Genomic DNA, 12,031 nt, shown 5'->3' on the forward strand with positions numbered 1-12,031 from the left:
GGGTGATTTCATGATGCAAATCTTCTCTAGCGCCAGCACCAGGACTACACTAGCTTGTGGCCCCCTGATGGTTTTGTATCATCTCCTGGTCTCGACTCTGTGAGCTTTCTTGTGCAAATGAGTGTAAATATCATCGAATGGCTGAAAGGATCCATCCATATCGTCAGGTTAGTTATTAATATGTTAATTTGTGGTTTGGATCACTCACTATGAAAAACTCTCGATTCTAACAAATCATGAATGGTGTTGATAAAAGCTGGAGTGGTAGAGAATTACAGCTTTTGTAATCAGTTAACAAGCTTATGTGAACCACAGTTCCACATTCGGCCAATATTTGGCCTCCGCTGCTGTGGAATAACAGGATCAATGTGTTCAAATCCTTTGAATTTGGTTTCTTGGCTGTGGTGCACTGAGTCACTGGCCTGCTGCCCTGAGGAAATAACAGATCAGAGAAGGTGGCAGGTGCTCTTCACCTCAGGGTGCAATACCACCCCTCACCACCCACTCACCCTCACCTGCCACCTCACTGAGCCAATCAGATCACTGGCCACCTAAAAGCAATAACCACTGACAAGAAATCCATAACTCTTCCCGGGTTAGGGTCTCCTGCTGGCACCTGCAGAGAGTGCATCTCCAGCAGGACGACACATTGTGATTCAAGGTGAGTCCATCAACATAAATCAGACCTGAGGCTCAGAGCTGTACCGAGGCTGGAGGAGCTCTGGGTGTTGGCACAGACTCTGAAAAACATCACGCAGCAAACTGTGACTGCAAATGAGGTTTGCATCTAACACTTGCACTTCACCCTCGGCTCCTCTGAGAGGAAGAAACCTTCAGTGATGGTTCAGAGGAGCTCTGACTCATCGCAACGGTGTTTTCATCTCTGCCATAAAAAGATGCTCTGCATATTTGAGAATCAAACATGGGATTAAATTTATAAAACTGCGAGAAATCACTCAGAAAAACAGGGGAACTAACAGGCAGCACAAAGCTGGAGGATGCTGATGAACTTTTGGACTCCTTCTTCATGTTTTTTGGCTGTAATTTACTCTCTTTTAAAGCTTCTGAGACAAGAAACCTACAACATTTTAAAGAAGAAAACCTTTACAGTTACAAATGTCATTTAGAAGCTAATTAACTTTAAGCTTCAAGTCCAAGTCAGAGTTTTTCAGTCACAAAATGACCAGCAGCTTAAAAAGGTTCAAAATAGTCTCACTTTCACCAACAGTAATGCTATTATGATGCACCACAGTGTTCCCTTTTAATGAACTTAAAGTAATGTCATTTTATTTAAGTTTTCCTCCATTTTATTCAAGAAGAAAGGAAAACCATGAATCCAAGACTGTGCATGTGGACATGAACCTCCTTATGCTCAGTAGGGGGCGACTCCTCTTCTTTAAATGCACAGAAATATGACAGACGAAGGTGACGTCAGCGCACATGTTCTTGATGAGTTTATGCTGTCAGTCACTAATTGGAAGTCTGACTGAATATAACAGGATGTTTATTCTGTGAGTTATTATCCTGTTTGAGGTAAAATAGACAATAAAACTACTCGTTTTAGAAGGTCCCTCAGTTTGTTCTATGAACTCTTAAGTTGAGGGTTACTAATAAGCAAGATTACAATAACAATGTCCATATATGGTAATGTTAGGGAGGAGGTTGGGGTCAGTGGATGGGTCATTTTGATGACTCATATTTCCTATAATGATGATCATTCCAGTTCTTAAGAGAACTGCTGTTCATGTTAATCTTCTGTTACAATGAGTCATGCTACATTTGTGCTCTTTATCTGCAGAGATTCGTGGAAACACTTTGATTGAAGCATCATCGAGACTTTACTAACCAAACGGAGATGTCACAGGGGCAGAATTCATCATAGCATGTTTGACATACCATGTCAGCACTCACCAGTTTGTAAAGTCCTGCTGTGACTCCCTTGAGATTAAATTTTTCGCCACCCTGGCGTCTGAAACCAGATGTAATGAGTGAGTCATTATCTCTGGATAATAAGCTTTTTTGACAAGTAGAATTACCATAACTTATAAAAAGAACTCAGGGTTTTATTGACCTGAAAGTAAAGACTGAGACCCGAAACTCATCAACAGGAAAGTATTTACAGAGGTTCTTCTACAGGACGAGAAGCCTTTTGGCAACCGGAGGTAGTTTCACTGGTAGCTACCACAAATAATTCAGGTTTACAGCACTTCTGTGTTGGCTTCACCTTTCAGACCCACAAGTCACATCCATCTTTTATACTGTCTGTCTGGACTATGGGTATGCAGCTTACCCAGACATGCTTGTGCACAGTCCTCTAAAAGAGCAGTATGATGATGCTAGGCATCAGTTGAATAAAAAAAAAAATCAAAGATAAAAACAGCAGTATGAAAAGAACAAAGAAGAAACGGTCGAGTTTTCACTGTTTTTAAAATGAATTCAAATCAGGAGCTGATGATAATTAAGGCAGGCCTACAGATTAGCTAGAGGCCACATGGAACCACCGTTTGGGAGAAAAGTGAGTATCGCCGACCAGTCCCTGTATGGCTGTCGCTTGCTTATGAAATTGGTCACAAAGAGGTGTTGCACTGGAAAATTGGGATTTTTTGGGGTCTCTGGTAGGCTGCCACAGTTGCCTTCAGTTGCCTTCAGTTTGTCTGGAAGATGCCAACGTATCTGCAAACACAAACTACTCACTAAGCAGTTGAAAAGTCTGATGCAAGTACAAGTTTGCAAGTTGTTGTTTAATTAAGGCAGAAATTTTGTTTGGAAGGCAACGTCCTACATTTTCGCTGACTAACACTCGGTAGTCAGTGAGTGTTTGCAGACGAGTTGGTGGCTTCCATGCAAACTACAGGTGACCACAGAAACCTGCTAGTGACCAAGACAGTTGTAAGGAGGGTTTTGGTTGTAGCACCATGTACTCTTCTTTCTAATGTGATTTATTTCCCTCTCATTTAAACGACTTTTAAAATATTTGCCATGAACGCCCCTACGGGTTATGCGATTCATATAAAGTCTATTATTTTGGTGGTGTAGTTGCAGACTTCCTGTTTGATTGAGCTGGACTTTATCAAGAAGCTGCAGGCAGCTGGGAACTCTTTCTGGTAGCTTTGAAGTCTCCCTGCATTTTCTGTTGTTTTGGTTGTCTTATAGCTTTACCTGATAGTTTGATCCGAGTACTTCAAGGCAGAATGAATTCTGTTGGTTAAGCTAGGCTATAACAAACTATGGCCTTTTGAAATTTGAGAGTTATTCTATTAGTGATGGATAAAATGAAAATACTGTACAGCTAAGAAACACTGGATTTAAATTCATAGGTTATGGCTCATATTACTCTGTAGGTGGAGGAAACTGAGCTGAACTTCAAGTCTCTGAGTCTGTTCACTGTACTTAAAGTTGCAGTACAACAAACTAACTCTGTTTCCTGCCTTGAAAGCTGATTTCTGACTGATATTATTTAAACCTGCTGTTGCTGCCAAGCAGGCCCTGCGTGTCAGATTATTTCAGGATGTTAACAAGGTGTGGATTAATTTCTTGCGGATTAAAACTGCGGCTCCTGCATGCTTGATTTGTTTCTTAATTGAAAACACCGGTGATTAGATGCATTAATTTGTCTGACACGGTTTCAATAACGAGGCTGATTTATGAAACGGTCACAGTCGTGCAGTCAGCAGTACTCAGCGAGCCCTGAACGCCATCAGTCCTGCATTTTACTACATCAGCAAGTTAATGTGAAATAATGACCCGCGTCTGCAGCCAGAGGACTAACGCTCAAGCCGGAAGATTTAAACAGCAGCAGTGACGGTCTTCAACTTAAACAACTTTTTGAAAGTGAGCTGGAAAAAAAGGAATGAAGAACAAGGTTTCCATCAAATAAAGCCAATAAGGACTAAACAGAAAGAGAAGTGGACTCATATAAGAACGTATAAATATTTTCTTTGTTACGAAAGAAAACAGAACTTGAAGGAAAAAGTAAAGAAAGTAAAAAAAGATGGAAAAAGGAAGAAAGGAGTTCAAACTGAGGAAGAGAAATAAAAAGAGGAAAGCTTACATTTCTGTAAGAAATCAGGAAAGAAGGAGAGAAAGGGACGAAGACAGAAAAAGAAGAACATGAAAGTGTGATTAGTGGAAGGACAAAAAAACGAATCTGGGAAGAAAAGAAAAGTTCAGTAAGGAAAATAAAGCAGAGTCAAATACAAAGAAGTGAAATGAGTACTAAACTTCTTTGTTTCATCCATTTAGAGTGTTTTTCCTTTCAGGGTGGGTTATTGTTGAAGAACCAGCTTATTTCATAATCCACACAGCTGATGGCGACCGTTTTCTGAGATTCGATGAGATTTTCCAATCTGGATCGGATCAAACAGCCGCAGAGGCGTCAGTGGGCGGATTTCTGTCTGAACACAGAGCGACGAAGCTGAGAGCTGCTCTCAACTCGCTGCAGTCGAGGTCAAAGGTCGTCGGAGCGGCTCAGACTATTTACAGATCATCATGGAAGCATCAGCAGAAGCTTCGCTGAGCCACGGGGGACGAGCAGCGAGGGTTTACTACAGGCTTCAGCTCCTCATCAAGACTTCATCTCACAACGTCTTTTGTACCAAAGCCACAAATGTTTGGTCCACGGAGTCACGAGGACGAGAGGCCATCTGTTGACTAGAAGTTACTTTAAAAATGCTTTAAATGGTGTGATTATCTCATGTGTGCACCATAAATAAGACCAGTTTATCAGGTTTTAGCTTTTCTTCATAGTAACCTGTGATAGTTATTCTTATGACAGCTGCATTTAATGCATATTTATACTGTCAGACCTAATTATTGTAAGCAGATCAGCTGATCTCAGAACTCAGCTGAGAGAATTCAGACTCAGAAATGAAAAATGGCGTCAACAAGCTAACTTTAGGTTCATCAAATGGTTCTGAGTAACAGGAAAAATCAACACAGCATTAAAATGTCTCTTCAAAGTCATAAATATATATCAATGAAGAAACCAAAACATGAGGAATCTGTCTGTGAAGTCGGTGACGGTACCTGATGAGGTTAATCCAACTTTGCAAAGTGAACGATTCGTTTCCTGTGAATTTGTGACTTCAAACTCGATAAACTCCAAATCTTTTTCTCTGACTATTTAAGCCTCCTCAGGTTTATTATGAAAAATGGATTTAACTTCCTCCTTTTTCTTATTCGATGCTTAAACAAGCCTCTGGGTATCGTCGAAGCGCCTTCACACTCAAGTTGAGTGTCTTTAAAAGGTCAGTCGGTGTTTATTTTTCTGAACATTGATTAGCTCTGCGGACACGTGGAGCACAAACCAGCGCTGTGTTTGCTGCAGGTCAGGTTATTAGGAAAAAAATGGAAACTGAACCATAATTAATGCTTTGTGTGACACTGAATGCCTCATTTCTGTCACACAGGAGGGACCTCTGTTTATCGAAACCCTCCGTTTTCTGTCACGATTGTCTGCAGAGATCCGCTCTCCTCATTGGCTGAAAAGGGTGCTGGCGTCACTTATTCACACAGCGCTTCCTGCCGGCCGCCACAAAGCTGCACGTGGAGCTTTGAATCCAGTCGCTCATGCACGTCAGGAAACAGCGTGATGACAGAGAGCTCAGAGAGCTGAACAGACTGTGGGTGGAGGCGCACGCCACCATGATGGAGGTAAATCAAAAGCTTAAAAAACAGACGCTCAGAGATGTTTTACATTTTCACGTGCAAACACAAAACCAAAATCATAGCTTGGTATGTCATCGCTTGGTGTCACAGGGCACCATTACTGTCAGAAACAGCTCAAAACACGAAGACGCACAGAGGCAATGATGCGTTCTTATCATGAAAACACACACACACACACACACACTTTTAAATGACTCTCTCCTGATGCAGATAATCACACCAAATATTCAGGATTGTATGTGCAACTGAAAAAACCCCAAGAAACTCAATATTTCTTCCTGATCTTAAGAGTCAGCAACCATTTTGCTTTTAGTCAGAACAAAACATCCCTACTGCAGCTTCTAACCCACTGTGCAACTGCACCAGTGGAATGACCAAAGTATGATGGGTCATTAAAAAGTTCCAGGAATCAAACACCTCACTGGATTCAAATTTGCATGCAAAACAGGAACACAGCCAAAGTGACGTCACCCACCCACATTTTTTAAACAAAATCTTCAGCTAGCACACTGAGAATATCGCTCTAATATCAGAATCTTTATTGTCAGTGTAGCAACGAAACGCTGAACAATAAACTGAGGCCCAATTCTCAGTATGGACACTGGTGTAATCATGGCTCACATAAGTGGATCGGATATCAGTAACAAGCCGCTCGGTTCAGTTCAGTGCTCTGTTTGCTCGTGGGAGAGCTAATGTAGCGTGACAGAAACTGAGAGCAGCTTTTATTTCATCTTTCTCCGTCAGCTCCACATGTGCCAGAAGGTAAGTAGCAGCCAGGTGCTCCTAATCAATGCACCTGATTAACTGATCACGAGCAGGTTTGAGCGCCTCTATAAAAGTGACAGATTTGCTGGTCTGGAGAATTCAGGTGTGTGTTAACAAAACACAATCTTCTCAGGAGTTCAAGATCACGCCATGCTGTTCTCAAAGAAAGCGCACAAAATCCAAAGAGCTTCATTTTACACTCTACAGGTCTCAGTTAGCATGTTAAAGGTAAAGTTCATGACAAGACAATTAGAAGACTGAACAAGAATCAGTTGTTTGGAAGCGTTTCCAGGAGGAAGGTGCGTCTAAAAAACATGGAACAAAAACATCTGGAGCGATGTGCTTTGGACTGAGGAAATAAAACACTGAAAAAATAAAACACTAAAACAGCCAAACAATAACATTTTTAAGTTATCTAAGTGACTTACATATCATGTTTAACCTGAGTAGAGAAAGACCGTGGGGGTCTAAAAACGATGTGCTGGGAGTTCGCTGTTCTCGCCGGCTCTAGTGAGGCTTGAATCCCCGGCTAGCTATCGAGCTGGTGGGTAACAGACGTCTCCGAAAACGTCGGAGCGCTTTTGCAAATATGTGATGTCCTGATGAATCGAGCAGATATTCAAAGTTTACACGGCTACATTCTAAAAGTTTATTTTGTGACCCAGAAAGAGTAATAAGAGTAATATTTAAACTAAGTAGCAGCCGCCATTGTTGGAAACTGGAATTGGCTGGGCTGTCCTATGAATTCTGGGATAGGTTGGGCCATGAAGGATACACCCGACCCATCCTTCAAATCTGGGGAAATGAAGGAGGCATTTGTCTGCCACGTTTGGAGCAGCCCTTCATCATCTGGCTGTGACGTAATCGGCTGACAAATGCGCTCTCCGAAGGATGCGGCCTAGGAATTGAGACATACCTATTGAGACTGCCAGCATGGTTGGGGAGGGGTGATGATTTGAGCACTGAACCCCTCTGTATACCAAAGTATTGTAGAGTCGGGAGGCCGTGTGGCCGACAGCTAAACGCTGGCTAAAATTAAGTCATGCAAAGGTCCAATGATCCCAAGCTGAGCTGCAAATCTCCAAGAAAATGGCTGAAAAAGAAAATGCACCAAAGTCCTGACCTCAACCTGATTGTAATGTGAGACCTCAGGAGAGCTGCGCATAAACGAATGCTACAAAAACCAGTGAAGTGAAGTAACGCTGTAAAGAAGAGCGTGAAAGACTGATAGCATCATGCAGAAGTTACTGCTGCTGAAGGAGGTTCTACAAAGCACTGCATCACGGGTGTAGTTCTTCACAGGACTGCAGAGTCTGGGTTGGACGACGGGGTTCTCTGCAGTCTTAAACAGGGACTGAACTCTAAGCTGCAACAAGCCTGATAAAACTGCATCGTGTTGCTGTATCACCACCTCTGCTTCAGCATGCAGTCATTTATAAACGAGTTACAGTTACAGCCTCATTCTGTGATTTAAGATGAGATTAGCTTCAACGCATCAACCTGAGCAGCTTTAAACTGCCCACAGAGCTCGTGTAATGCAATCGTGTAATCTCGTTAGGTCTTACCGGGGCACCTGCCCAGGTGTTTGACATCGATCTGCTCCTGCTTCATGCACGAGGCCTCTCTGACCAGGCAGGGGTTGTTGTAGGAGTTTCCGTCAGTAGCGCACACCGGGTTTTCATTGTGACCGCTGCAGTCGATGTTACATATGCACCTGAAGGGAGGAGAGGAGTCGAGTCAGGAGAATAAATGTTGTGTCTTCAGTCTGAACGCGTCTCTGCCACACAATCATTAACTGAAGTGCGTTTAGAGGAACGAAGACGCTGCTCATTAGTCCTCCACAGGCCGGCTGCAGATACAAAGAACTAATTTCAATCCCTTTCAAGAACCCCTTCACTCGTGATTAATGGTTTCAAATTTACTCCCAGAGTTCAATGGTGGGACCTAAAAAAAGAACTTTTTGACTCCTATTTCAGTCGATTTTATAGTTCTGTTTCGCTACGCTTAATAAGTCAAGTCGAGTTCATTTATGTAGCCCAATATGCCTGGAAGGGTCTTGCAATCGATACAGTATAAAAAGCCTGTTGTCCTTAATCAGATCAGAAAATCTTCCTTAAAAAACAACTTATAGGTAAAAATCTGGAGGAAACCTCACAGAGAGAAGCAAATAGCTCACATAGAAATCAGGACCTTTATTTACCTCAACTACAAAAGTCAAACGGCCTTGGAGATGGATCTTATTTGTAAATCTCTCTCTGTGTAAGTGTGTAAAAGCCTCACTTCAGTTTCATCTGCACTTTATTTAAGTGGATTTTTCCAGTGCAGTTACTTTTTATTCCTAGAGCAGCTTTGCATGATTGACAGCCCTAAATAATCCTTCTTTATCTCATACTGGGCCTCAGTTTATCCTGTCTGAAACAAGCTGTAAGCTAACTCTCTACGATTGGCTGCCGCACACAAACAGAAGGTTTCTCTCGACGACAACAGGAGACAAAAAGTGAAGCTTTGGTGTTGTTGGTGACAGTTTGTATTTATAGTACACAAACCTCGTGGGTGAGCTTTGTATGAATGCTACGAGTCGAACACTCACCAGACGTCCTCCGAGTCTTCGTCACACTCTGCTCCGTATTTGCATGTGCTGCACTTGGTGAACTTCTTCCCGACGTCTGAGCCCGAGCCCTCGTCGTCTGAAAGACACAAAGAAGAAAATCTTTAAGTATGAGTGTGCCTTTAAACAATAATGATTATTAATCTGTTTCTTTTCACTTTTTGTAAATCGCTTTGGACCAAAAGACGGTGCAGTGAGCAGTGATATATACCAAAATGTACCAGTATTATTCACGGAAGCATGAGCTCAGCTTTTGTACAAAATACTATCACACACATGTAGCTATGCTATATGGGGCATTTTTTTTTTTATAGAGGAACACACACATTAGATTCCTTAGGGGTCATTTTGAGACAGGACTCATTTTCAATCTCCAGTCACTACGGGAAAATGTTGTTTCCCAACCAGTAGGCGACTATCTGGAAACCACTGGGTGGAAGGGAAAAATGTGCATTACTACGGGCTGCTGGCAGTCGCTAATGGGAAAAAAAACCAAAAACTTTGTTGTGATTGCAACTTCTACTTTGTCACATTTCTCGAGTGTCACTGCAGCTCAGAAAGGAAATGGGCAACTGCAGGAATCTGCCAGCAAAAAAGCAATCACACTCTCAATTATAGAAACCAATCATCAACTAGTGGGGGAAGACACAATTTTCCCTTGCAACTAGTGATTACCAGATGGTTGCTGACCGGTGCTTTTATTCCTGTGGGACCAAACCTTAGGCCAGCAGTGTCCAACTCCAGGCCTCGAGGGCCGGAGTCCTGCAGGCTTTAGATGTGTCCTTGATCCAGCACAGCTGATTTAAATGGCTAAACATGTCTTAAAGTTCTCCAGAGGCCTGCTAATGAACTCATCATTTGATTCAGGTGTGTTGACCCAGGGTGAAATCTGAAACCCGCAGGACACCGGCCCTTGAGGCCTGGAGTTGGACACCCCTGAATTTTGCCCCTGATGGTGAAAGTTTTCAGTAAAACAAAAGCTCAGGTCACAGTGATTCACTCTGATCCAAAAGTTCAAGGCCTGAACTAGGATACATGCTGGGTTTGTTTCTACTCTTAACTCTGTATGAGATCAAAGAGGGGAGATTTCCTAATATGGTCATGTCAGGCACAGGAAGTCCCACCCACCTTCTGTTTATCTGGTGCCTTAAAGAGAGCTAAAACAGCTTGTTTCAAACTGCAGGTGCAGCAGAATAAGCCCTCTGTGTCACACTGAGTACTGGTGAACCAGACCTTGACCTGTTTGCTCTTCTGACACATGAACCAAGGACCTGTGACTGTTTAAACACAGTTATAACGTCTGAATACATTCAGCTTCACTTAAAAGTAAGGACAGGTTGTAAAGGAGGAACCAGTGGTGTTGTTGTTGTACACTGTTACTGAGGAGCAGAGATGAGAGCTTGTACTGTGAAAAGTGTGCCGTTATTCACCTGTGACACTCTGCTTGTTGTTTCTCCAAAAAACTCGTTTTAATTTCAGCGCACCGTCTGTTTTGCTCTGCTGGCTGTGAAACTCTTTATTCATCACTTTCCCCTCATACTTAGCTTTTATTATTATTATTTGTGCACATCTTTCCAGAACAGAAACCTGATTTCATTTCCAAAACAACCTCCAGCTCACATCAGCTTCTGTTCCGGTGAGCGCCGCCGTGCCCTTAACACCGCAGGCGCCGTTTTCCACCATCAACACGCGACACGGCTCACGCGCTTTTCTATCAGACACAGCTGAACGTGTGAAGAGGCTCCCGAAGCTTATTGGCCAAATGGAAACAGAGACAACGCGTTATCATCTTATGATATTATTATTATTACCATTACAGGGGGATGCGTTTAATACCATCTCGCATGACGGCGCCTATTTTCCAGCAGGGAGCGAGTTCAGAGCAGATGAGGCGGTAACAACCCACAGCATCAAATATCAAAGAGCCGCGGGGATTATCCCAACCCGCCTTTCATCAAGGGAGCAGTTTTCATGATTCATCAAGTGTAATTTTGTCATGTAATAGAGGAAAAGCTCAGAGCCATCAAGGGGATGGAGATTAATCCACAGGAAATGTAACGAGCATCCTCAAAGCTGCGCCCGGAGCCATTAAAACATCTATTCAACCTTAAAATCCAAAAGAAAGGTGAGATCAGAGCTGCAGCTCCACTGCAAACAAGCAGCACCCTCAAAAACACTGAAAATAATACGTCCAAGTACATACACGAGTACGTATATAAGCAAGAGAGCCTTTACTCCAAAATCAGTGTTGGACAAAATCACCAACACTCACCAAACACTTTAAACCTTCAGTCTACTCTGATTGTTATAGACTTAGATTTAGTAAAGTGTAAAATAAAAACATCAGAAAAGGAAGAATAATGTAAAGATTTCAAGGAAGCTTTAAATTGTAAGTAAAAAAAAGTCCTTCAGTACTAGAAGTTGCTTTTGAAACCGATCCCAGAGGATTTTATTTTGAAGGGTTTTCATTTTGGATGACATCTGATGATAATCCTTTTAATCTAATTCTGCACCTGCATCAGATTCATCCACCTGATTACCTCGTATCCAAGTTTAAAAGATTATTTGTTCCTTTCTACTTCTAATTTTAAAATCTTATGAGAATTACTAGATTTTTACTATTGTTGTTAGTGTTTATTGTAATGACTTCATGCAGCCCATTTGCAGTACCTCCATGGCCCACTGCGGGGCTGCGGGCCACACTTTGGGAATCACTGATTTTGTTAATTTGATTTGGTCCAAATTTAGCTCGAGGTTTTATTACTTGTTTAAAAAGATGCTGAAAAAGTGACTTTGATTTATCACAGACTTTTAGGTTTGGCTGAAAGGTGAATGATGAAGTCGCCTTTTTAGGACGCTGGAAGATCTCCGTATGCATACAAAGCCTCTGAGCAATTTTCTACTCTGATGGTTCCTGAATGATGTGGAAGGCCAAGCTGTGCTTTAGTGGTCGCGGCTGCTTAGACTGCTGCCCCGCAGACCCACACCTGA

The 12,031-nt window shown here is 42.3% G+C and overlaps 1 protein-coding gene across 1 annotated transcript in view; it reads right to left on the bottom strand.

The window, feature by feature from the left end:
* Positions 1-12,031, bottom strand: part of tmeff1a (transmembrane protein with EGF-like and two follistatin-like domains 1a) — a 107,745-nt gene that overhangs the window by 12,494 nt on the left and 83,220 nt on the right. The window contains exons 5-6 of the mRNA XM_063461953.1: positions 9,023-9,119; positions 7,998-8,146 (exon numbers count right to left, since the gene is read on the bottom strand). Coding sequence (XP_063318023.1) covers positions 7,998-8,146; positions 9,023-9,119 — 246 coding nt within the window. The remainder of the gene's footprint in view (positions 1-7,997; positions 8,147-9,022; positions 9,120-12,031) is intronic.

The sequence above is a fragment of the Pelmatolapia mariae genome, linkage group LG18 (assembly GCF_036321145.2).
Source record: "Pelmatolapia mariae isolate MD_Pm_ZW linkage group LG18, Pm_UMD_F_2, whole genome shotgun sequence".
Classification (NCBI taxonomy): Eukaryota; Metazoa; Chordata; class Actinopteri; order Cichliformes; family Cichlidae; genus Pelmatolapia; species Pelmatolapia mariae.